The sequence below is a fragment of the Opisthorchis viverrini genome, assembly GCF_000715545.1.
Source record: "Opisthorchis viverrini unplaced genomic scaffold opera_v5_109, whole genome shotgun sequence".
Lineage (NCBI taxonomy): Eukaryota > Metazoa > Platyhelminthes > Trematoda > Opisthorchiida > Opisthorchiidae > Opisthorchis > Opisthorchis viverrini.
This window is the reverse complement of record NW_008751764.1, coordinates 1195983-1220440: the sequence shown is the minus strand read 5'-3', so window position 1 is coordinate 1220440 and position 24458 is coordinate 1195983. Positions and strand designations below refer to the sequence as shown.

At 44.4% G+C, this 24458-nt stretch overlaps 2 protein-coding genes across 2 annotated transcripts in view; one reads left to right on the top strand and one right to left on the bottom strand.

Moving 5' to 3' along the window:
* The window catches only part of T265_13828 (hypothetical protein), a gene marked incomplete at both ends in the record, with an annotated part of 94150 nt that extends 86632 nt beyond the window's left edge, over positions 1–7518 (top strand). Inside the window, one exon of the mRNA XM_009170709.1 lies at positions 7012–7518. Within this exon, the coding sequence (XP_009168973.1) occupies positions 7012–7518 (507 nt within the window). The remainder of the gene's footprint in view (positions 1–7011) is intronic.
* A 2207-nt stretch (positions 7519–9725) lies between these two features.
* T265_13827 (hypothetical protein) overlaps positions 9726–24458 on the bottom strand; it is a gene marked incomplete at both ends in the record, with an annotated part of 70566 nt that continues 55833 nt past the window's right edge. Inside the window, 10 exons of the mRNA XM_009170708.1 lie at positions 9726–9769; positions 10711–10889; positions 12341–12419; positions 15046–15114; positions 16953–16999; positions 17032–17140; positions 18005–18043; positions 19967–20006; positions 22219–22427; positions 22516–22673. Of these exons, the coding sequence (XP_009168972.1) occupies positions 9743–9769; positions 10711–10889; positions 12341–12419; positions 15046–15114; positions 16953–16999; positions 17032–17140; positions 18005–18043; positions 19967–20006; positions 22219–22427; positions 22516–22673 (956 nt within the window). The remainder of the gene's footprint in view (positions 9770–10710; positions 10890–12340; positions 12420–15045; positions 15115–16952; positions 17000–17031; positions 17141–18004; positions 18044–19966; positions 20007–22218; positions 22428–22515; positions 22674–24458) is intronic.

The following is a 24458-nucleotide window of genomic DNA, read 5'->3' as shown; positions in this document are numbered from 1 at the left end:
GATGCCTTGGGTTGCCTGGCACTTGGCACTTCAACCGTGCACACTACGGCAAATATTTTCCCTGGGTATATTGTACGGCCTGAACAGTAGCTAGGCTTGGGCAACCTGGCAGTATTCCAGCCCTCGTGCTTCCTTCGGGTGGCATGGCAGCTAGGCACCGCAAGGGTGCTACAGCTGAACAACCCTGAACAGTAGCTCAACACCATAACACGACGTGAAACTGTAGTAGTGAACATGTTGCCAAGTAGGACCGGGAAGACTGTACTTTATTTACAGTGTGCCTGCGTCTCGTTTTGTAGGGTAACAAACCGCAGTATCACTGAAGCTAACAGCCGTCATGCAACTGGGTTGGAGCTTATACCTCTGTACTCGGTGTATTCTCGCTTAGGATATCTTTTGCGATTGAGAGGTATGCTGATTAATTGAATCGGGACTGGGAATTCACTCTTGTTCCCAAATTATCAAGGTCGTAAGTTCATTCAGGTACTTTCTAGAACCAATATACCTAAACTGTTAGTGGACTTCTACTCCCATGGGAAAAAGAGTGTACGGGATCCTGGAGGTGACCTGTGGGAACCTCATAGCTCATGATCGCCTTGCGTATGATCGCGAAAGGGTACCGTATTTTATGAGCCATGGAGCTCTTCATGGTGGACAGACGCTGTCCGAAAATTCATTCCAACCTTCTAGAAGATGGCACCAGTGTCTCAAACGGAGAATCTACAGCTGGAGTTAGCCACCAAGATGATATCAAAAAATACGCAACAGCCACATCGATCGATGTTTATGGGTGAACCTGTTCACCCTTGGGTACGCCTGGGCCCGATTTTTATCCTCAACCTGATAGCATCTCAGCCCTCGTGCTTCTTCCGGGGCAACTACGTATCCTGACTGGAAACCTTTTCTTTCACAACGAAGAAGTACACGAGAGAGAATCTATTCAAACCGAAAAGACTACGGCTTCGAGGCGTCAACCACTTATTTTGATTCTTCATACGGCTCACAAACCCATGGAAAGATTTACCGAAGTGTATGGTAATGTCATCTTCGGTCACCATTCAAAACCCACTGCAAATGTTTTTGGTGCTATTTGGACCCATGGAGATGCGCGCTAACACCTGTATATCCGTACACTCAAATTCCTGGTTTAGATTGACGTCCCCTGAGGATTCAATTATCATAGCTTCACAATTTTGACGAGACTTTTAACTCGTGGGTCAGAAATTTTTCCGATGATTAGGCGAGGAGTTTGTTTCCCAAAGTTCACGGAGAAATTCACCGAAAGTTTTCACCGAACGCATCCATGATCTTATTCGACGTGGGTTGTCCGGAGTAGAGTTTCGTCACTGGTGGTTTATCATAGGGAGTACCACATCAACGTCTAACGCGCATGAATCTAGTACTCGTCGACAGTAGTTAATCGGTTTGAAGCAGAAGACTCACGATGGTCATTACGCTTTGCGTCGAAGCTGAACATCCTGCCTAGTCGCGCATCCAGCACTGAAATGTCCTACACGCGCATTGCGTTCACCGTTGCTAGGACGATATCTGAGATCATGCTGGGTAGAAGAGCGACTGGCTCTCGATACGAAGCACATTTTCCCTCAACACTAGCAGCATATCAAGGACAAAGTTGAAGAGGGAAGCTGAAAGAGAACAGTCTTACACCACTAGACGTGGTGAACTCAGGCGGAAGCTTGCCTTATACTCGTACGCACCCACAGGAATTCGCATAGTGTCCTCATAAAGGACGTAAATTTGAGAAGGACAACTTTGATCGCCAGACACTGCCAAAGTTTCTGGCCATTGACGGAATCAGATCAATAAGACCGATCAGCGTGGGATGTCTGAGGGACCGGCGCTGTTCTACAATTTGTCTCGAGGCAAAGTTATGGTCGGCGCATCCTCGACCAAGGCGAAACCCAGTTTGATCCCTACGAATCTGTCTCTCCCGATAATCCATCAAGCGGCGCAAAATACGAGGCTGATAACACGATGGTTGCGCGTGACGTTCTTGTACCCTCTTTGAAAACTGGGATGACGGTCGGGGAGCTCCATCCGGCTAGTATTCTGTTTTCATTTCAAATCCTTTGCAGTGTGGTCGTCAGATTTCGTCAGGACCTCGCCACCTTTTTAGGGTGTGGGCTGTGAACCTTCTGGGCCAGGTTCCTTGTTGCGCTTCAGGATTGATCTCTCACTGGATGTCGGTTGATGATGGCGGATCCTTGTCAGCGTTCCATGCGGGCACGCTGGGTTCTTCCAGTGGTTGTATTGAAGTAGACCAGCTGAACAGTTCTTTGACGGGTTTATTCTATCGCTCAAGACGATGACTGAGGGAGTGAATTACTGTTGTGCGCATATTGTTTCACTGACATCTGCCTTACTTTGACCGGTTGATTGAATCACCTGAAAGGGGCGCGGTTGTTGCCTGTATTGGAAGCCTTCTTTTTCGCCTGAGCCTTCGAAATTCACGATCGTACTCTGTAATTCTTCAGGCTTGTGATTATCTGGTGTTTGAGGGATCTGCTTGCGCCATCGCGGTCGCTAGTTTCCGGTATGGCCTTTCTGGCAGCAATAAGAGCTGATCTTGACGATATCCAGTGTTCACTTAGTCGGGCCAGATGGCCGGAACAAACAGTTCTGAAATCTTAGAGCATTGCTTCCTTAACTCGTCTCCATTCAACCTCCAAGCAATCTTCGTCTTCCGCATGGCTGTGCGTTTCCATCAGCCTTGTAGTAAGATCAGCTCGATACTCGTGAACTACTGAAACTTGTCGATGTTGATGGACGGAGCTGCTCTCCTGTGGCACGCGTAATGCTGGTAGAGAGCAAAGTTCTAGCCGGGTTCGTACGATGACGTGATTAGAGTCAAGTTGCGCACACCAGAAGGATCGACGATCTTTAAGTGAGGCCCTCCATCGGCAACTGGTAGGCACATCGTCTAATTGAGTCACGACTGTCTTGTGGTAGGTGGCCTTCATGTAACTCGATGTGAGTGTTTGTTTGAAGTTTGTACTGGCTAGGAACGGACGATGATCTGCTCACCACTGAAGCACTCACTTTCCATTATCCGTACACTGAGCATCGACTCCAAACGTAACATTTAATGGTGCTTCTCCCGGGCCTAGCCGTCCAACTTGGGCACTCATGTCACCTTCGAGGATCACAATATCTGTCCTTCTTGCTGACCGAAGCAGTCACCATAGATCTTGAAATGACCTTCTAAGTCTTAGAACTCTAGTCCGTCGGGGCATATGCAAATACGACAAATGAACATCTTTTACCGGATCGACCTGAATTGGCGCGGGCCAACCGCATAGCGCAAAGGTGACGGTTTACGGATCTAGTCCAGTATAGCGCTTTTAGTCTTGCGGCTGAGTGCAACACCCACACTGTAGATACCAAGAGCCATTGCGTTAGAATCGCCAGGTACTCAGAGAGTGACATGTGGAACATCTGAGCTCGTTGTAATATGCTTGAGCTGCACGACGGATGTTTGGGTTGCATTCGTGTTTCGGGAACACATACATCGACAAGTAGGGAATGCAAGGTTTTAGCAAAAAGTGCCTGTTGTCCAGTTTGACATAGAGTACGGACCTCAGAGGTGCCGACGTTGGTCAGATCTTTTGAGGTTAGTTTATTTCTTTGGGCGAAGGTTTAGACAAAATAGTGGCTAGGGGATTGGCAGCTGGGTTGATTGCACTGGCTGTGCGATTAGTGGTAAGATAGTGTGTTACCCCACCCTGAGACTGACTCAAAAGTCTGACGCACATGACAGTGGGAGGATGTAGGGTTTCGTTCGGGAACCTCGCCCCTAATCTTTGATTCAAGAGTCTGAACTGCTAGACAGCGGTTGTTGGGGTTCTCCTGGGGGACCCTTTCCGGAGCCGATGATCCAATATTCTGGCCCACTTGGCTGCAGAGGGCCGGCCTGGCCCGAGGGTGCAGGGAGTAAGGCATTACTGTCTTACTCCTGAGGCGGCTGTTATCAGGTGCGTTTTGAGCAGCTCCAGGCCCTAGTTTAAAAAGTATTTCGACCGTATTGATTGATGCGCCGGCGGTCATGGTCAACCACTGGGTGATCGGAGGGGCCGCCCCTTCCTACCCGTCCCTCGTCGGGTGAAGGCAGCATCGCTGTTTCCATAGATATGGACATGCTGGTCGCCTGGGGAAACGCTTTACTGCCTTCACACTCCTATCGCAGAGGACAGTACGACTTTACCTCCGGACCGTCTCGTAATACGATTACTCGTAGTACGGGGACTAGGTATTCTTCGTCGGGCTGCTCCCCGTTGATCTTCCTGGGATGGCTGAACCTTTAGGAACGGAGTTCCAGCCACTATAGTCCACAGGATCATTGCAGCATAGAGGCCTCACAACCACGACGAGGTGACAGCTTTAGGTCGCACCCGCACCCAGTCAGGAGGATAATTGCGGTCCAGTTAGAGAGCGAATTTACTGAACGGAAGGTCTGTGGTTCAAACGTGACCTCTGCATCTCCCCTGTCTAAGCTTCGATAGCCTGACAGTATTCCAGCCTCATGCTTCCTTCGGGTTGCTTGGCAGCTGAACGATTTGTTTTAGGGTCATCTACCAGAGCAATCGGCTCCAAAGCCTAATTGAAAAACAGCGGTGTTTGGCGGGAAACGCAAGCGCATTTCAATTCTTCTAGAACAAGTTGCCGATTATATTCCTACTCCAAGCCTATAGGGCCAGGAGACTGTGGTGTTCAGATCTCTGTGACTATCGCACGGACACTACCCACTATAGCCCAGTTAGTCACGGAGGCACACAAACCGTCACACCACAGTAGAATCCAATCTGTTCGTGGCGGCCTTTCATAGCTGTAGCTGCCAGATTTTTGAGGGTTTTCCTGAAATACGGGACTTCATGCACCATTTCTCTACCCCTCCTTTCTTCGTTCTTTCTTTAGTGCATTCTTTCATCATGGTTGTATAGAGGTTCAGCACTACTTCGGTTACAGATGTGCCCTCGTCAGACGTGGCGCTGATGCTTATGTTATTCATACTGCAGGACATACAGCTTCTGAACAATATCCCTTGCAATTCAAGAAGTAATGTGGGACGCTTTACGTAGCTTGAGAGTTGCGTTAGTTTTGTCGATAGTTGGGGGCACGAGTCTCGGGGTCGGAATAACATTCGCCGATCCGCTGCACTTATGGCACGAGGCGATACCAGGAAATGCTTGAAGAGTTTCGGGTAGAAATCTTAGCAGTTGCTAGGCCACCAGACAGCCTTCACCCAGAAGCCAAGGGGGTGGATTTTTCATTAAAACTAACTGACAGTGCCATAATACAAAAAATCGTTCAGCCGTATCACCCTTTCGGCGCCCAGCTGCCATGCCACACGAAGGAGGCCCGAGGGCCGGGATACTGCCAGGTTGCCCAAGTCTAGACAGAGGAAATCGAGAGACAGAGGCCGGGTTCGAACCACGGACCTTCCGGTCAGTAAATTCACACTCTAACCACTTGGTCCATCTCGCTCCCTGCCATAATTTAAGCAACAAGCAGCGTGCGGCACCGCTGATAACGCAGTGACGAACAGCCATAATTTAAGCAACAAGCGGCGTGCGGCACCGCTGATAACGCAGTGACGAACACTAACTACAAGTGGTAATTTAATGACATCTTGGACTCTAAAGACCCATGTGTTGTTCGTTTGTTGATTTGTTTTTGCGCGTTGTTTTTATCCGGTGTTCTTAACGAGGTGGTCAGGTATGGGATGTTTGGTTGCAATACTGGAAAAAACGATTCTGACACGCTGATTCTGTCTGGCATTTTATTTACTTCAGCATTTTGGTTCACAGCAGTAACAATTGGAAAAGTATGTGTTGTGTCACAATAATGGGACAGTTGTGTGTTGGGTCGAGCGTTTTGTCAGTTTGTGTTACGGTTGCGCTCCCTTGTGTTTGCCTGTTGTTCTTCCCTGGAAGCCAGGTGACAAAACCCAAAGAGCCAACCTGTTATTCGCGTTCTCCGATTGGGGTGACTAGGAGCTACTAGTCGACTCACGCGGAGTTCGCATTGCCAAATTACTTAAATTCCCGAGGCGGTAGTCTTTCGTGTCGACATCTCAGATAAACTCTCGTTGTCACTGGTTTAGGGACAGTGGAAGAGTCATTAGAACGGAGATAACCACCTGTGTCGAGTCATCGTCGCAGTTTTTTGTATCCTAGTAACTGGTTAAACAGAAAAGCCAAGGATCAGGATACACCTCATGCACGGCTACAGCTATGTTGCGCAAGTTAGCTGGCGTCAAAATCATACATGTGATGTCTCTTTGCGTTGCGGATTATCAAAACTGGTTGGTCCTTACAGACCGTAGGAACTTTACAGTTGTGTGGTTGCCACAGAGACAAAGTTGGGTTCTCTTGAGAAATTACCGTAAACCAATTGTTCGTTTTGATTCTGCACGACAAGTACAGTGACTCTAGCTAATCAAAGTGTGCGGCACTCGTGATGCCTATTTATAACTGTACGGCAGTGAAATATCACTGTCAGCAGTGATGTTGCTGTATTTGATGATATATTTATAACTGTCTTGTCCTCAAGTATTTTGTGGCATGGGAAAACTCTTCACAGTTAGCCCTGATTGTGCTTCTTCTGGTGTTCGACCCACGGCACTGTGATTTAGACCCAAGGTTGCCGCGATAAGTTTGTTTTAACTTTTTCTTCATTTTGCCCCATTCTACCTACTTGGTTTTCTTGTTTTAGCAACCACTGCCAAATTGACGCGGTAACATGTCGTTTCGTCTCGGACCATCGGTCACGCGATTTCGACGGATATGGACAAACTCACTGCCCTCGTACTTTTCAAGTTTTTGCTTCATAGCCTGTCGACCTCAGCATACCACTTTATCGACCCCCGAACACATAACCATCCATTCGGTCACACGCATTTTTTGTACCGTTCCTTCCGACAAACGGCAATGCTGGAATTGTAACCGTCCAGTACGGGACAATGAATTTTTTTGCGAGTGTGGCAAAATTCAGCCTGTGGAACGGGGTTGGACTTACTTTGAAGTCCTTGGTTATGGTGAACCCACAGTTCATATTGATCCGGCAGACCTGGCGCAGCGTATGCGTGAGACGCAGAAACGTTTGCATCCAGATAAATTTACGCGTACCACGCCGTACGAACAACAACTGGCTGCCGATGCCGCGACTTTCGTGAATCGTGCGTATGCTATGTTAGAACGCCCTGAAAGTCGTTTCGCCTACTTTCTGTCCCTGCATTATCCCTCAGACGACGCATCATCGAACACGGACATTCTGGATCCAGGCTTCCTAACTGAAATGCTCGAGCTCAATGAAGAGATTGAAGAATTTTCAGAATTGCTTACTGCAGTTAAAGAGAAGAGGTATGAGGCTTCCAAGTTATCAGTGTCATTGAAGGAGTTGCTTCATAGAATTTCACGGGACCTGATGGCAGAGCGTGCGAAACTCGTGGCAGCTCTTGATGAGGCTAAGTGGAAGGATGCTCACGCTTTACTCAATAAGTGTAGGTACCTTTCACGGAGTTTTGATCGTCTCAAAGAATATGAGCTGGATTGGCGTAGACTTGGTATAACAGTTGATATTCCTCCGCACTAGTTTTCCCCCTACTTCTGTGATACACTAGTCCCCAAGGTTCACTTTGTACATAGATCCTATTCATAATTGTATTTGTTTACTACAAACACGTCTTTCGTTTTTACGAAATTCAGATATTTTTAGAACACTATTTATATTTGACAGATTGCCCAAACCTAACCGATGCGTTCGAAGCCCACGATATCCGTTGCATTTGTTTTCTTTTTTCCTGAGTCTCCTACTTGGTGATCTCGCTTTTTTCAATGTACACTTTTATATTGTTCGTTCCTTTAAATGAAATTGGTGGACTTCGCCTTCTATGTTCTTCGCATTCGGTGCTCGTTGCATTATATTCCTTGCACGAGATGGCCTAAGTGGTTAGAGCGCGAGTTTACTGACCGGAAGGTCCGTGGTTCGAACCTGACATCTGCCTCTCGGCTTCCCCTGTATAGGCTTGGGCAACCTGGCAGTATCCCAGCTTTCGTTTCTCCTTCGTGTGGCATGGCAGTTAGGCACCGAAAGGATGCTGCAGCTGAATGGTACGTAAGTAGTCTCCAGTCTGGCAGTCCACAACGGGTTTTTCGCCAGTCACGTTTTGTATAGTATTCTGAAGATATCCTACTAACTGACGGTCAAATAGCTGTTATGCCTTGCTGACGGTGAAGAAGAAGGAAGATTATTACAACAGTATTTATAGGGTCATCACAGTGTGTTCCACAAGGTCACACCAGAGTCTTCGTGAGGGGGCGAGAAAAGCCGAACTATAAATGTTCGATTGAGATTAGTTTGCATTCTGATCAATCCAAGCCTATCTTCGTTTGGTCCGTACCCCGCACGTGACACCTACGTCTAATCCAAGCTATTTTCGGTTATTAGGAGTGGCTAGTCTCCGGACAATAACGGCGCTCCGTTTGCCAGTTTTCTTATGGGTAGATTACTCATCATCCTGTCATGATTCAGAATGGTTCTGACCGATATTTACGTTAGTTGGTTCTTGAAATCAAGTTTGAGTGACTGACGAGGTGATGTGAGTCCAGTGTAGTAGTCCTATTTTCAGATTTGAATAACTGGTATGTGTGAATGGCGTTTTTTCTGTACTAACGCAGATTGGTGCACCCCCTGACGAAACACCAGTCTTCGCTTTGGATTCTGGTCTCCATCCAGCAGCTCTGGCTAAGTCCTTCAGAATTTCCTTTCACTCAGTTCCATTTGTCCTTTTCGATAAACAACCCGGAATGGTTGTGTGGCAGTGAGACACTGGTGCTTTCTGATAGATACAAGATTTTCCATTGGGGTGAAAACACTTTGCACACACTTTGGCGAAGAGTTTGTTCAATTAAATTCGGGCGCGATTGAGGACTAAACTAACAGTATCGTACGGTGCTGATGCTGATCATAACCGACGCCCCAAACAACGGTCCCGATTAACAGTATTTATTGAAATAGACTGTGCATATTTTGCTAGTAGGTGGAATGGGTTGCTGAGCCCTCAGGCTGAGCAACATCACGTCGATGGTCTTTGGTTTGTTCGCTGAACAATGCAATTTAGTTTTGAATGTTTCATCACCATTAGTTTGTCGTGTAGCGGTGCGTCAACGGTCTGCAGCAAACCACTTAAGTCTTATATGATGTCCTAACTACGGAATGTCACAGTCCGAATCTTGGTCTGAGTTCCGCTACTTACATAACCGCTACTGTCCATGACTGGATAGACCGGCCTGTTCTCACTGCTCTCCCTTCTTGCGAGATGCGTGACCGCTTGGTGAAAAAAAGCATGCGACGGCCTAACTGTTTGCTGTGATACATTCGATGGCCGAAGTGGTTAGAGCGCGAATTTACTGATCAGAAGTTCCATGGTTCGAACCCGACCTCTGTCTCTCGACTTCCCCTGTCTAGGCTTGGGCAACCTGGCAGTATCCCAACCCTCGTGCAACCTTCGGGTGGCATGGCAGCTAGGCACCTTAAGGGTGCTACAGCTGAACCATACATTCGGTTTCCTACTGAATGATCACTTGGCTGAAATTACGACGTTCGGATTGGTGTGATATCCTCGCGAGTTTCTCCAATTTTTTGTGCATTTTTTCCCATCCGAAATTCACGTTCAGCAATAAACACACGGAGAAAATAGTTGTATTTGGAATATTTCTTATGCTCAAGGATAAGTAGTCATTCGTAGGAACTGGAAAGCAAAGATGAGAATGATTTTTAAATAGAAACTCAAGTCTTATTTGGCTTTTTATTATCGAACGAATTATGTCACGTGACATAAGGTGTGTTGCATAACACATGATGGGTCACTTTGCGCTATAAACATTTACTGTACCCTTTATTCTCAAACCATTTTTGGAAATAACTTTTTCAGCTTCTGAGCGTGCCTTGCTAGCACCAGCGTAAACCTGAAATATAGCTAACTTTTATGATAAATTAAACTATGAGGAGAACTATGTTTAACGCAGACATCCCAAATATGGACCCTAGGTGTTTGGCATTACTCGATTGCAGCCTTCAAGACGTCCACGAAAGCTAATCCTATGCACTTTTATCTATCCTGTGTTAGCCATTTTTATGCTTTTGCTCCACTTCCCCACTGCACCTTCATCTTTCCTGACCTGGTGTACGGTTTTGTACATTCATTCGCCCATCTACCTTTGGTAATTCTCAGATCTCTACCGCAGTTGTGAGGATGGTTTTCCAGGGGGGCGGATTTTGAAAGTACGTCAGCCAAAACATCCCGGTTTCTGTGGACGTAATACACTACTCACAAGGTTGCTGAAAATTCTTCGACCACCCACGACCAGTTTTGCCCTCCTTGGAGCTCCTCCTTGGGGGAGGTAGGCGCAGTTGCTTGGAGACACCTTAAAAAAAGAGATCCAGCTTGGTTCCAGGTAAATCTCTGGAAAAACCTACTTTGCTTGGCCTATGAGTGTATTTCGCTAATCCCGGTTTCTAGTTCAGCTTCGATTCGGTATATGAAGAAAACGAGAAGATGACTGTTACTTCTGAACCCGAGAAAGCCTTCTTGTGAAGGAACTTCGTTTTTTGCGTGCCTCCAGGTCACGTTTCTTACCCTCTGCATCATCGTTTGTGCCCCACAACTTACAAAATGCACTGATCACTTACATCTTCTTGAGTGAAGACAGCTTCCCCACTGTGGTTTTTCGGATGCGCGTCAAATGTTTCGAAGGCAGCCTTTAATCGTGCACAGCAGTGAATGAAGTCCTCAAAGGTTACGAGGCCTGTTTGTGGATGCACATATCGGAGTGAAATTGAATTCAGCACCAGATTGCTAAGTTGAAAACCTGAAACACAAGGACAAGAGAAGAATACGAACGAATTTCACTGAAGGGTACAATACTATTGTTAGCCAATATACTCCGCTACAATAAAATAATCAAGGCTTTCCATGTTACTAGTTTATTTGAGCGGTGTGTTTTTCAGTTGTTCTCAGTATGATACTGGAACCTGGGCTACTGTAGCCGGCACACATTCGAGGTGCAATAATGAGAGACCATTTTCAAGGTGGTAGACGCTGTAGATTTACGCGAACGTTGGTCAAATTTTAGCACTATATGTCCCTTGCAGATTCAGGTGAGCCTAAAGGTAACAATTCTGTGATCTGCCGGAGGCTCTGTTGACAGCTTGATACAGTTTCGTTTTCCCAGTCGTTTTTAAGCATGACGTTTACCGTGAGAAACGTATGTGTCCCATCAGTAACAGTAGGATGACGCAAAACCACAAAAGGCAAACGAAAAGGTCGAAAAGTGCTTTCAAAGGCCCGAATGGGGATACTGGTCAAATTAGCCATGCTAGTATAGTGAACCGAAGACTGAACAAACCGCCGTTTATGAAACTCCGCCGATTAGGGTTAGTGACAGGACCAGGCATCCTTAAGGTTAGTCAAGCGCTTTCACTCCTTACATCCTCACTCTTCGCTTCGTTTTTGTTACTCATTGGTCTTCCTTCAAATTAAGCCTCCCTGTTCATGGGTGAAAAACCTACCTCCCATCTTAATTTGGACAGTTTGGCCGCAGCCCAGCCTCAATGTCTCTTCTGGGTTGTGTCCGATCTCGCTGCAGAAATAGAGGTTTAGTGGCTACGCTACGTATATCCTGTTGGCTGTTGATCAGGTGGCCGTGGTTCTGTTCGGCGTTCTTAGCAATTGGCTTGCTAATGTTTCTTCACTACGGGAGGTGACATCGTCAATGTGCGATTAGTTTGGTAATTCCTGCGCATCCACTTGCGTTTATGTAGTTTCTGAAGAACATTTGACGGTTGCGATAGGATTGGCCAGTGCGTAATTAGATTGGTCCTTTTGGGATTAGGGTCGCTTCGTGTTGGTGCGTTGGTTGGTTTGTTGCGTGCCTCCTTTTTTACTGATTGGTCTATTTCGTCTTTTTGGCGTGCTTCTGCGGCGTGCATGAACACTCATCAGTTTTTGCGGAATTGATTGAATGATTGACTGGCCTGGATGCTTACCGGCTTTCCGGTTGAGATTTTGGTGCAGCAGTAGGTTCCGGGCGTTCTGAGGTTACTTTCAGGAATCTGACCTTCCTGATACTGACACTCAGTGTTGTTATGGATCGGTCATGGTTATATCCTTTCTTCCAAGTGATCTCTTTTTTTTGAGAGAGAGTTGGTGTATACTGTGTTGATCTATCCATCTAAGAGACAGATTTATCTCTTAGGACGAAACCGTTACAAAAACGTTAGCCGAAATAATCCCGTAAGTTTAATTTTGAAATAAACTTACCGGCAAGTTGTAATGTTTCACGTAACTGGCAGGCAGTCAGCCCGCCACTCAGGCTTTCTTCGATCATCAGATAGGCGTGCTAAATTAGAAGGCAAGTTGGAAACAGACAGAAGAGGATCCAGGTGATTATCCTTGTCACCTTATTGGACTTTGGCAAGTATACCCTAGTTCACATATTTCTTTGCTTTGATCCTAATGTTAAATGGCTACCGGGCTTGAATGATGACTTGGGTGGAGAAGATTAAATTACACTTTTTTGAGCGACTTGGGTTGAGGCTTGTAACTAGAAAAACTAATTCGTAGCCTAACATATTCAAATTACAAAGCCAGAAGCATGCTTGCAATGGATGGTGGTCATATCAGGTCAGATGTGCGAATTGCAGTTTACCCGACTAGGTTTGCCTGTTTGTAGATCTTTGTAAAGGACCTGCCACTCAACACAGGGGTTTATTCTAAAAGCTGATTACTTGTATCTGTCTATCTCGGCGCTGGCCGCCAGACAGGTGCTTTAACTGTTAATATGAATAAGGAGGTGGGCTGAACATTATTACAAGATTTCAATTGAGTGCCCATGGGTTCAATGACCTTGCTCACTCCGTTAGCCTAACTGACCCTTCGAGTTGTAACCCGAGCGTAATCTTGGAGACAGTTGTTGTAGGATAATACAAGGCACGTGTAACCTTGTGAAACATCACCCACACGAGTCCTCGCATAGTGTATTGGATCTGTGGAATTCAGTCCTCGAATGTATGCAAAAAGAGCCAGAATGGTATTACCCTTTACAATACTAACAGTCATGCTGTGGTGTAGATAGATTCTTTTGGCGGTAAGCGTTTACTTTTTTCGGCCATTCTATATACTCAGTTTTAATAGGCTACGTGGGTATGATCGGCGGGACTTCTGGCCCAGGATAGACTCTGGTGTTAAATTCATGATTACCTATCGTGTGACAGTGAATGGAAAGCTAACCAGATACTGTGGACTCAGTCTGAGTTCCTTTGGTAGAACTCTACACGTTCTGTCTGACAGTCAGCACGCCATATCATCCGATACAAATGTTGCTCTCGATCGACCATAAGTCCTCTCTCACTTGGTTGACGCTAGGGCTGATAAGTAAACGGACTGCTCTCATGAAATCGTTTTATATTCATATCCCACCCTGATGAACAATATCGCTGATCATGTATACGGCTCTGTGTGTCATACGTCTTCACAGAATGTACGTTTTTGCCTTCTCAGTCGATTAATATAAGGTGGTAAGGAAGTGACGCCCTGCGTACAAAGGTGAGGGAATGACAAAATAAAAGTCTTGTGAACCATTAATGTAGAACAGTGTATTATACCTGAGTGATGAGCAAGTCCCACAGTTCAACATTTCCCCCGTGACCGATACCAGTCTGCTATTGCAAGTTAGCTTTGTCCCGATTTTGACCCATCAGTTCTTCGCAACCGACCTTCGTACAACTTGGGGCGTCGCACGCGGATTGCCGTGTTTGATTACATCGTTCAGAAAAATAACAGTACAAACTATACAACTACCATGAGAAGATCAGTTTGAATAGGCTAACGATCCACCACTGATTTTTTGGCTGGTTACGATCCTCAAACTTACCCGTACAAATACATTCGTTTGCATATCAATTTGGTTTTGATGGCAGACTCACATGGGATCCAGCTGAATCTCTCGTTTATGATGTTCTTTAGCAGTAGTGAGTAGTTTATACGGTGTACCGACTGAAACATGAGACGGCCTTATGCAGCCCAATCAATTACTTGAGAACATCAATTGATATGCAACTAATTGTATTCGTCCAAATCTATACAATTTCGGTTCAATTAGAACATAAGTTTGATGGAACCTCGGGGGCTGCGCGTAGCTGATGAGCCTCAAAAAGGGCGAAACCGGTCGTGGGCTGTCGAGGATTTTTCAGCAACATTAGGAGTAGCGTATTCCGTCTATACAAATAATGTCCTTAGTTAAAATGTATTTTCAAAGTGTGTTAACCAGGTAGGTCACTTGCATTGCGAACTGTAAAGGTAGAACCAAATTAGATCTTTTTTGCACTTTGAATCACTACTTTCTTTTCAGGGTTTCGTACCTAATGGGCATTGAAAATTGTGCCTCAAAGGCCAGCTGGACTGATAGTTGAAACGTCGGCGACATTGTGTACTATTTTGTAATATCCAGAGCTTATCCGGCCAAAAATCAGTTGTGCTCTGTCTAAGCGGATGTTTGCAGGCCTGTAGCGCTGAACTGGTCGCATATAATTGAGAAGTCCTTGAGGTTATTGCCGTCTCCCTGGATGTAGGCCGGAGACGAGACATGTCGGAGGTTAGAGACATTGTGACGCATAGTTCAGCTGCGCACCTACTTCCTGGCGTCTTCAATGCATGTCTCCCCTCCTGATCCCTCTAGTGAAAAGTTCACTGACACCCATTAATTGGCGCACTAATTGTATCAGCTATCACCTCCAGTACGTAGCTACCTAACCCCACCTTTCCAGATCATCAATGCATGAAACTGTGGCGACCATAACCACTATACAACAATTATGTGGTTTTTAAAGCTAGCAGCAATGAAATTAACGGTTAGTTCACTCGAAGGAATGCTCGTTCCATCTAGTTATCCAGCTGCTTTTAAACCAGTGAGCTATTTACCAGCTCCTAAAAGAATTTATGTAAAATCTAAATGTATGAAGACTTACCTTCCATTGTTCGATGCGATTCCAAAATTCCAGTAGTTCTGAAAGTTCCATTCTACCTGAATGGTTGCTCTAGGCCCACACTTAGGTTAGGGATATAGTCTAACACATTAAAGCCGCCTCAAACGCTAAGGTATACAGCGATCATAACACACAAGTAATTCTCGGTATATTACATCGCAGAATAGCTCCTGGAAGTAGATAACGCGCTAATTTGAGTCGTGCGACACTTAAGCACGTTTGCTCACCAGGTTGGCCCAGACGAATCAACTCACAGATGGGTATTTTTCTTTACAAAACTAGTGATGTAAGATATCAGAAGTTCAGAAAAGTGTGAGCCACAGTTGTCCTGGATCTAACCATCTGTTGACTGATTCATGAATCCATTGCTGCAAATTCAGTCACTCATCATAGCAGATGGCTTGATGAATACCATGCCAGAGATTGAAAATCCCATCAGAAATCACTGGGAAATGAGTCCTCAGAAACACAATGACAAGAAGCCACTGGTCATTGTGGAGACTCGAAAAATGTGTAATAAGAATTGTGTCCACATCGCAAGCCCTGACAACACAACCTGACCATGTTCGAATCGACTGCATGTATCAATATCTGGCTTGATCGAAAGTCACTCGTTCGGCAGTTGAATTAATTGCGGAAACATAGTGATAGTTGTTTGGTCATGTGAACAGCAGCCTAAAACTGTAATCTGTAGGTCTCACTGCACAGTTTTTTCTATGTAGCTAATTCTCAAAGATTTTCCATCGACCAAACAGAGAATCACATTGACTAATTTGTTTACATATTGAGCACAGGTTATTCGTAAAGTTCCTTGCGTTACTACTTAGACTTTGGTTGTAGAGTGCTGTAGGTAAAGATGGTAGACACCAATGATCAATGATCGAAACTGAGGCCTTTAGAAAGTCAGCTAAACGCTGGCACAAACCATCCAATTTCCAGTGCATGGTTCCTGTGTAGCGAAGAACGATTATAAAGCCGATACAGCCCAAAACCACTACTACCGGTTTATATATAAGCTATTTTTCCACTCAGCTAACCTGTCTATTGCACAATTTGTGGATATACATGAAGTGTTTAAACTGGCGTAACAGCGGATACTACTGATGAGGCATGCGAGTAGTATGTTGTTTTTTAGCAAATCTGCTTCGCGTCTATTGAAAGGTGAGATTTATTACGGAATTTGTGGAATTGCCTTTGTAACTTTTGAATGATAGTCAATGAGTATCCAGGAAAGTTCAGGAAGACGCATTCGGCAAGAAGCCGGATAGTCAGTTTTTGTAAAGAAGATGCATATGAGAATTTTGCTTCCCTGTCCAATAGTCTGTAACTGTTCAGTTGGCATTTTCTGATAGATAGCTCCACAGCGAGGGTCTTCCTTTCACTGGTAGTTAATGGACTCCTTTTTGTAAAGATCAAAGTGCAGAAACTCCAGAAAGAGACTCAGGTTGGGTTTTAGTGAAACGGAAATTGAAGCAATCCGTAATCACTTATACATCTTCCGTTCAAGTAGAGTATAAGTCATTTTAATCTTGAACTATTATACGGTCCTGATGAGCATCAGACGGGTTTTTTTGAGCGTTGACCAATCCGTCCAGTAAGACACACGAACCAAGACGCTTGAAAGCAACGAGTTTATAGCTTGTTAACGGTTTCGCCTCAGAAAGATGCTGTTTTTTCAACTTTTGATTTCATCTCAGGCCACTTTCAGTTTTCGTATTTTACGTACTACCACCAATAACTTAAGATTAATGGGTTTACGGCATGTCATACTGGAATATACTGTGAATAGCGAGGTAATGGAATAAGTGTAAACTCAAACTTTTGCAATGGTTCACCTCTTAAGCAGTATGTATTCAAACCGATATCAAGGATACATCCATGGTAGCTACGAGACTTCGACAAACTTCAAGCGAGAACGGCTGAAAAGTGGGAAGATCTGTGGGTAAAACCAATATGTGTACATCTTACCTCGCAAAGGGCTTTCGTTAATAATCTTTTGAAGTTGCCCTGCATGGACTGAATGACTTTCTTGGTCACAGACTTCCTCAAACCTTTTCGTCAACCAACAGTCTTCTTTCTGTAGATATACAGTACAAGTAGAGGTGTATTTGAAGAACGATCCACAGCGGGTAATTTGGACAGAGGTTTTGTACACATTGTAAACCAGTTGTTTTTTGCCTTTAAAGTCTTAAACCATTTTATGTAGTTCGCACTGCCAAATTGGAAGTTTGTTAGATGGTCGAAATTAGAAAGTCATCTATTCCGAATTGTGAGGGTAGGCCCGAGGTAGAAGTACTGTTCTATGTCATCGAAATGCCTGTATGTTAATTGGCCTCCATGAAGACAAAGCTGGTGATGTTGCTGTCTGCCGACGGAGCGTATGCCGTGCTCGCCAGTTATCTGGAACCATCAGTGTGCAGCTTGATGAGATTGGAAGCTCACTCACTGATGGCAAGCTTTTCATGGATAAACAGCTGTTTGTCACACACTTGTGACATACTCTTGGCGTCGAGCTGCCATGCCACTCGAAGAAAGGATGAGATATTGCTCGGTTATTCAAACCTGGACAGGAGCAGTCGAGTTGCCGTGCCCGGGTCAGCGCTACGGGCCTCTCGATCCGTAAATTCACCCCTTAATGACTGAGGTATCTCGAGCTCCTGTGAAAGACAACATGTTAACTATAACTGGGACTCACAAGGCGCAGCTTAGTCTAAAGGCAAAATGGTTCCAGGGTATTTTCCGTTGATATAAGCACGCAATGAAACATTTGATTCATTTACTATACAAACAGAACTTTCGGTTTGATGATCTGAGACGGGAGTCTTTGTTCACCATACCCTAGCTCAGAGCCACAGTCCTATAGACTCGTTCGCAAAACTCAGATTTACACACTGTGCATCCATGGTTCTGCACTTCCACGAAAACAAACTGCTGAACTTACATTGATCGCGGATTGTAGCTGGACCGATTGTCTGATTTCCTGAATCGAATAGAAAACAGTGTGAAATTACAATGAGACTTATTTGATTATTAAAGGGTGGAACATTTATTTTCAAAGCCATTATAAAGGTCTCACGGTTGTCTGAAGCGGATATGGAGCTGTGCCAATGGTGAAAAAGTATATGTAAAGTATATTGCTAACTTTTCAAGCATTTTGTGCCTGAATTCTGCGCTTTTTAAGCCAAAGGGCCTGAATAATTCCACAAAAAACCGCATTTAGGTGACAGTGAGTGCTCCGATCCAGGTTGATCATCCGGCCACTTTGGCACACTAAATTCTTGCAACGATTTGTCACAACCATTTTAAGAAGGCCAGTTTTGTTTTGCCCTAGAAGATGCATCAAACTAGACGTGATGCACTACTTATTAGGTTGCTGAAAATCCGCCGACAGCCCACGACCGGTTTCGCCCTTCTTGGGGCTCATCAGGTTGGCGCAGCACCCGGGTTTCAGTCAATCCTATGTTCTACTTGAACCCAAATTGCACTGTTTTCGGGAGACACACTTATTTGCAAATCAATTTGGTTTCCACCAGAGACTCGACTGAATCTCTCGTTTATGATGTTCTACAACTGATTGTGCCGTAAGAAGGCCTCCTCATGTTTCAGTTCATACGTTGTTCGAGATATTGCAGTATATCTTCCTAAAAAGGACTACTCACGAGGTTGCTGAATACTCTTTGACAGCCAAAGACCGGTTTCGCCCTTCTTCAGGTTCATCAGGTAGACGCATTCCCCGAGTTTCCGTCAACCTGGTGTTCTACTTGAACCTAAATTGCACGAAATTAGTGAAATACACTCATTTGCAAACAAAATTGGTCTTGCGAGAAACTCACCTGGAACCCAGCTGCATCTGTCGTTTATGATGTTTTCAAGCAACCTAATAAGTTTCACCAGGCTACCTCATGCTTCGTTTGGCACAATATTCGGGATATCGTGATAAAAAACTACTCACTACTGCTAAAGGACGTCATAAACGAGAGATTCAACTGGGCTGCAGGTGAGTCAGCCGTCAAAACCAAATTGGTATGCAAATGAGTGTATTTCACTAAGCTTCAAACTATCTTACAACGTATCGGTAAGAGTGAGTGCAGGAGACCAGGAAAGGCGTCTTGTTTCTTGCACAGTGCTGAGATACGAACCAGGCGTTTCCAAGTGGCAAAAACTTGTCTGAAGATACTCGAGTGGGCTACTCTCCATCCATTTCCAAAATTTCCAACTCCCTTGCTACTTTGCATCAGTCCCAACTTGGATGTATTGCTTTTATATAAACAAAAGTTACCGGATGTCACCGCACAATTAGGGCGCACGATAATCAGACCGTACTAAGGAGGCTGTTCATGCGAGGCACGAGCTCACCTTGTTGGTGGTCTCTATTCCCTAGTGACTTTTAAAGACTTGGTATCTCCGCTGGTTCTCTGCCCTTTACAGATGAAGCACACGCCTCTATAGTTCAGGGTTTTTTAAAGTAAATTTACGTACAATATCCATAAGTGATACAGTTCAATAGAATGGGACAAACGAGTACTGGAAAGTGTGAAGACTTATTCTAATACGAGTGGCTAAGAAAGCTATTGATCACTATTACTATTACTATAGATTGTAACCACTAATATGTGATAGGATTTAAGTTAAGTTGGATTACTTCATTCCGAATAGAGCTTGTGGCCATTCAAACAGTTTTCGAATCCTTAAAAAGCATAAATGATCCTTTGAGTCGGAATGGAAAGAAAAATTTTCTGATTTTTCAACTCCAACGGCACAAGAATGAATAACTTGACTTACAAACTGAAACCGGCTATCAGAAAGTATCCGTAAACTTTCGATTCACAAGTCATCTCACTCAGAAATTTAGTTTTTTCTTCAGTTTGTAATAATTCGAAACAGAGAAGATATACATCCTTACCGGTGGTTGTGCAACTTCGGCGTTTTGATTATCCAGCATTCTGAGGAAAGTGAGGAAAGTGGACGTATCGATCATGTTGTTGGAATTTATCTCCAAGTTGTAAAAAACCAGCACACCAAAGTTGTGCCATTTCTAACACAAACCAACTAGATCATAATGACGCGCTGAGTTGGAAACACGTGAACCTTGGGTATGTTTAGAAGTGCGACTATCCACCATCTGTTGGTTGTATTATCTCATAAATCGCCATCACTCAAATTCTTATCCCATGCATAATGCCTGGAGGCTTATTGAACGAAACTTGGCGCATGCCGGGATATTTCCTGTCACCACTTACACACCAACCGTCATACAGTTGACTCTGAAAGTCGCCACTTCGGGAACCAACTAATATCATACTCTGCACGTCTTAGACCATTGTTAAAGTCATCGCACACCTGATTTGACCACACGGGCACAACTGGTTGAATGCTCAAAAGGTTGTTGCATGTCGTGGACTGTGTGCTCAGGATACTTCCTCCTAGTTCTTCAACTCCTGTCCACTGCTTCTAGTTTTCCAAGCTAAGTTTAGAATATATATCCCTGGTTGACTTCGAAATGTAATTAAAAGTAATTATGAAAAATTGGAAGTGTAAAGTATTAGTCAGCGGTTTGAGATGTATCATTACTGGTTGTAAAAATTGCGGAGATAATCGTAGAGCTCAGAACAGACACTCCAAGATCCTTGTAAATGGCTTTTCACTTGAGCTTACCATGATTACTCCGAAGTGGTCCTAGTCGCTAGGAAAAATATCCCTAATCCCTGGTACTTGGCTTTCTCAGAACCTCCCCTATAATCTTTGCAGCGGAGTACGAAGTAGTTACCGTTGTTAACCATCCGCATTTGTTCAAAATGAGAATCCTTTCATTGTTTTTCTTCCCTAACAGATCAAACTGTCTTGGTTATGAGTTGAGCTCTACTCTCCGCGGTTTCTCTTCCAATGTACGAACACACAAATTTTATCTCACAGCCGATCTGATTGTACCTTCTCCGCTTCGAATACTCAGACGGAAAACCGCCACGACAACGGACGGTCCGTTTTCCTTTCTACGCTGATCATGCACACAGTGCAACCCAGTGACCCCCCTGTAATTCAATTCAGTTCAATTTATCAGCTACAAACCGTGTATCAGGGGCACAGTGATTCCAGCTACTACAGTTTTGATCATCAGAAAATGAGAGCGTAGGAAACATACAGCCAAGCCATGGAGGCGACATATGTTCAGTTCGTTCGTAAGTTGAAGGCTATGACTTAGTGTGGAGATTTCGTTCTGTAAGTGAAGCCAATCTATGCTGAAAAGCCGAGAAGCACTGTGCAGCTGTTTCATTCCTATTGGGAATCATCAGCAGTGCGCATCTCACGAAACTCCGAGGAGTCTCGAACCCGCGACCTCCCGGCTAGTAGTTTGAACACTTAACCGTTCGGCCACGAGTGGCCGGTACACTCTCTAATTGCTTATATTGATGTTCATCAAGGCTTTTCAACAAAATTAAACTCAGCCTCTCTGCATCGCATCTTATTCTGACTGGTTAGGTATTAAAAGACTCATGAAGTAGCGTCGGCGTGTGTCATTCTTTTATTAAATTTATTTGAGATCATTTTGTGAACGACCAAAACTTTAGAAAGCCATTCATTCCGATTACTTATCGATTGAACAGGCAAAATGCAATCTGCTGCTCCTAGCCGCTGTTAGATGACGGTTGATGAGTACTGGGCAGCACAACCGTGGCAGCCAAAATATTTCACCATAACACTGAGCGGGAATTCCAAATCAGTGACTAAGGCAGACGTATGATCGAGAATGATCAAAGATAGTAAAAACCTATGTCAAAGTAGAGGGGTCTGTAAATGGAATTCGGTGGCCAAGTACAGGTTAGTACAAACTAAGCTGTAGTCCAGCAAGGGGACTGACAAAGAATGTGGCAGCTGAAACAGTCGAAAGAAACTGTACCAGCTATAAGTTTTGGGGTTCTTGCGGTGGAAATATCAAAGAAAGAAACCTCCTGAAGATGAAGATTTCTCGCCTCCATTCATGAATTCAGCGCCCTTGTTTCGGTCCCTTACGTTGTCCCAAAGTGAAAGGTCACAATTATACTCTGTGAAAGAGTGGCTGAAGGAGTGAATATTCTGAAATGAGTAGTACTTAGCTGGACAAAGTGCAGCAGTCGTTTACAAGCAAAGACAAAAAAGCAACCAAAACAGCTTGTTTACCTGTGTCTAATTCCGTGTTGCGTGATAATTCTGACTATGAAATCCGCCTCTTCGTTGGGCTTATGCGTACTTGGAATGATTATGTAGCGACCGGGAGGAACCTTGAAGCGTTCTGTTACTTCACGCACGTCTGCAAAGTGAGGAGTTTTCAGGGGCCGTGTACGTTGAACAAAGAATCGGGTCACCGGGACTGCTTGAGCGGGTGAAACCTGAAACAAGCCGGAATATCCGTACACCATCATAGGATTCTTTAAAGTCCTGTTCAGAAACAAAACGATCTTCCGATGGCACACTTACCGCGTACACTGCAAAACCAATGTAATGATAGTTTCCTCTCGCCTCTTGTCCTAACGGTTTCTGCATCAAGCCAATGACAACGTTGCACACATACTGACTATCGTCAAGATCCGGTGCAGTAACTTCGATGATGAACTGCGGGTTTGTCACAAACGTGTCTGGAAAAGAACGGGTCAAGTGATCAGCCTATAAATAGCGTCACTGAAATCTGTCATCAGTCAATCTCTTTTAACAAAGACCACGGTTGGGTGCACAATACTGGCTGTGAATGCGTTGGATAAGTTCTTGAGTTCATTTTCACGCCACGGTCTCGCTTTTCTAACACCATTATTTTACCACACCCATATCAGCGAACTGAGCAACATATGGAGTTATGATGTACAAGCTGTTGCTGGAGTTTCTGTACAACTGTCCTTGACAGATAGTGAAATGTGTTTCCAAACCAGTTCCACAAATCTCGGACAATTTTTCTGGTCAGTGTACTGATAACATGAACTTCAAGTTTCTACGATGTACACTTTACATACCCTCAATGAACTGACACGGGAGACTACTGCCCTAAATGTACGCTTGCCTCAAACACCAAATAATGAGAACTGAAGGAGCTATCCACGTTTATGTGATATTTTCTTCGGCTTTATATAATTAGATAGGTAGAACAGCATCAAATGGTACCTTCGCATACTGAAACGGTTTTCCATTGTTTTCTGATGATTTCAGTAAAACTTCTGCGTAAAGTTTGACGGAGCTACATGAAGGCATTGACAAACAACAGCCAGCCAAGGATATTTAAGTAAGCCATTCAAAAAAAGAGAAAATATTCAGTGAGACAGTGGTATTCTCAGTTGAATTCATCAATAATAAAGGTCCCACCGCCCGATGTGAGTGGCTCAGTAGCGAATCCGAATCTACATAAATTATTTACCGTCAACTCGGTGAACATTTTTTTGTAATATAATTTCTGTGTGAGCCCAGCAGCAAGTTCGATATTTTTGGCTATCCAGATGGGAGCGGTTTTACTATATTCTCTGTCTAATAAGTTAAATTCAGTGGGTTGACTAAACTAACGCAGTAAATTGAGAACTGCTTGTGGGAGGGAAATTGAAATTGGAAGGAACGTGTGCCATCATCGTTCGTGGTCGCGCGTAACCGGCGCACATGAATACCTAGATGTCCATAGAATTTCGCATTGACAGCCGCAAAGTTCGTAGCATAACTGTGGACCGAAATGTTGAAAGATCTATTCACTCAACCGGAGGCTTCATAAACAAACGAAAATTTATCCACACTGAATTACCACAAGAGATATTTAAAAGGAGCGTTCCAGGGGGCGTTAGAGATTTGAATCCTACGCTTTAGTTTCTGTTTTTAAATCAAAATCAATTCAGTAATCTAACCACGATTCGAGTAACTAGATGAATTATAGTGCAGAATCCCTACTCGGCACTTGGATGGGTGCGTTCCTTGTTTGAAGGTGACGCGGAATGCGAACGATCCACACCTATGTTGAGCAGAATTAGCATGCACTTGCTTTTTTCAGTGGTGATACAACTTGTATTGTTGGAAGATTCTTGAACAACTGGTCCAACAGTCTTCAAAGTAGTTCGGAACTCGAGAAATACACTCATTTGCAAATCAATTCGGTTTTCACGAGAGACTCAACTGAATCTCTCGTTTATGATATATAAAAACAGTCCAATTTGGGTTCCAGTAGATCATAAGGTTGACGGAAACTCGAGGACTGCGCCTACCTGATGAGCCCCAAACGGAGGGGCGAAACCGGTCATGGGCTGTCGAAGAGTTTTCAGCAATGCAATCTTGTGTTTCCGAACTCTTTTTCAAACGCTGCATACTCGCAGTTGTGGTTTGTTATTATACATAACCCCCATGGTTTGGCAAATGTGACTGTACTATTAGTAGGCACCTCACCTGTCTTGAGGTAA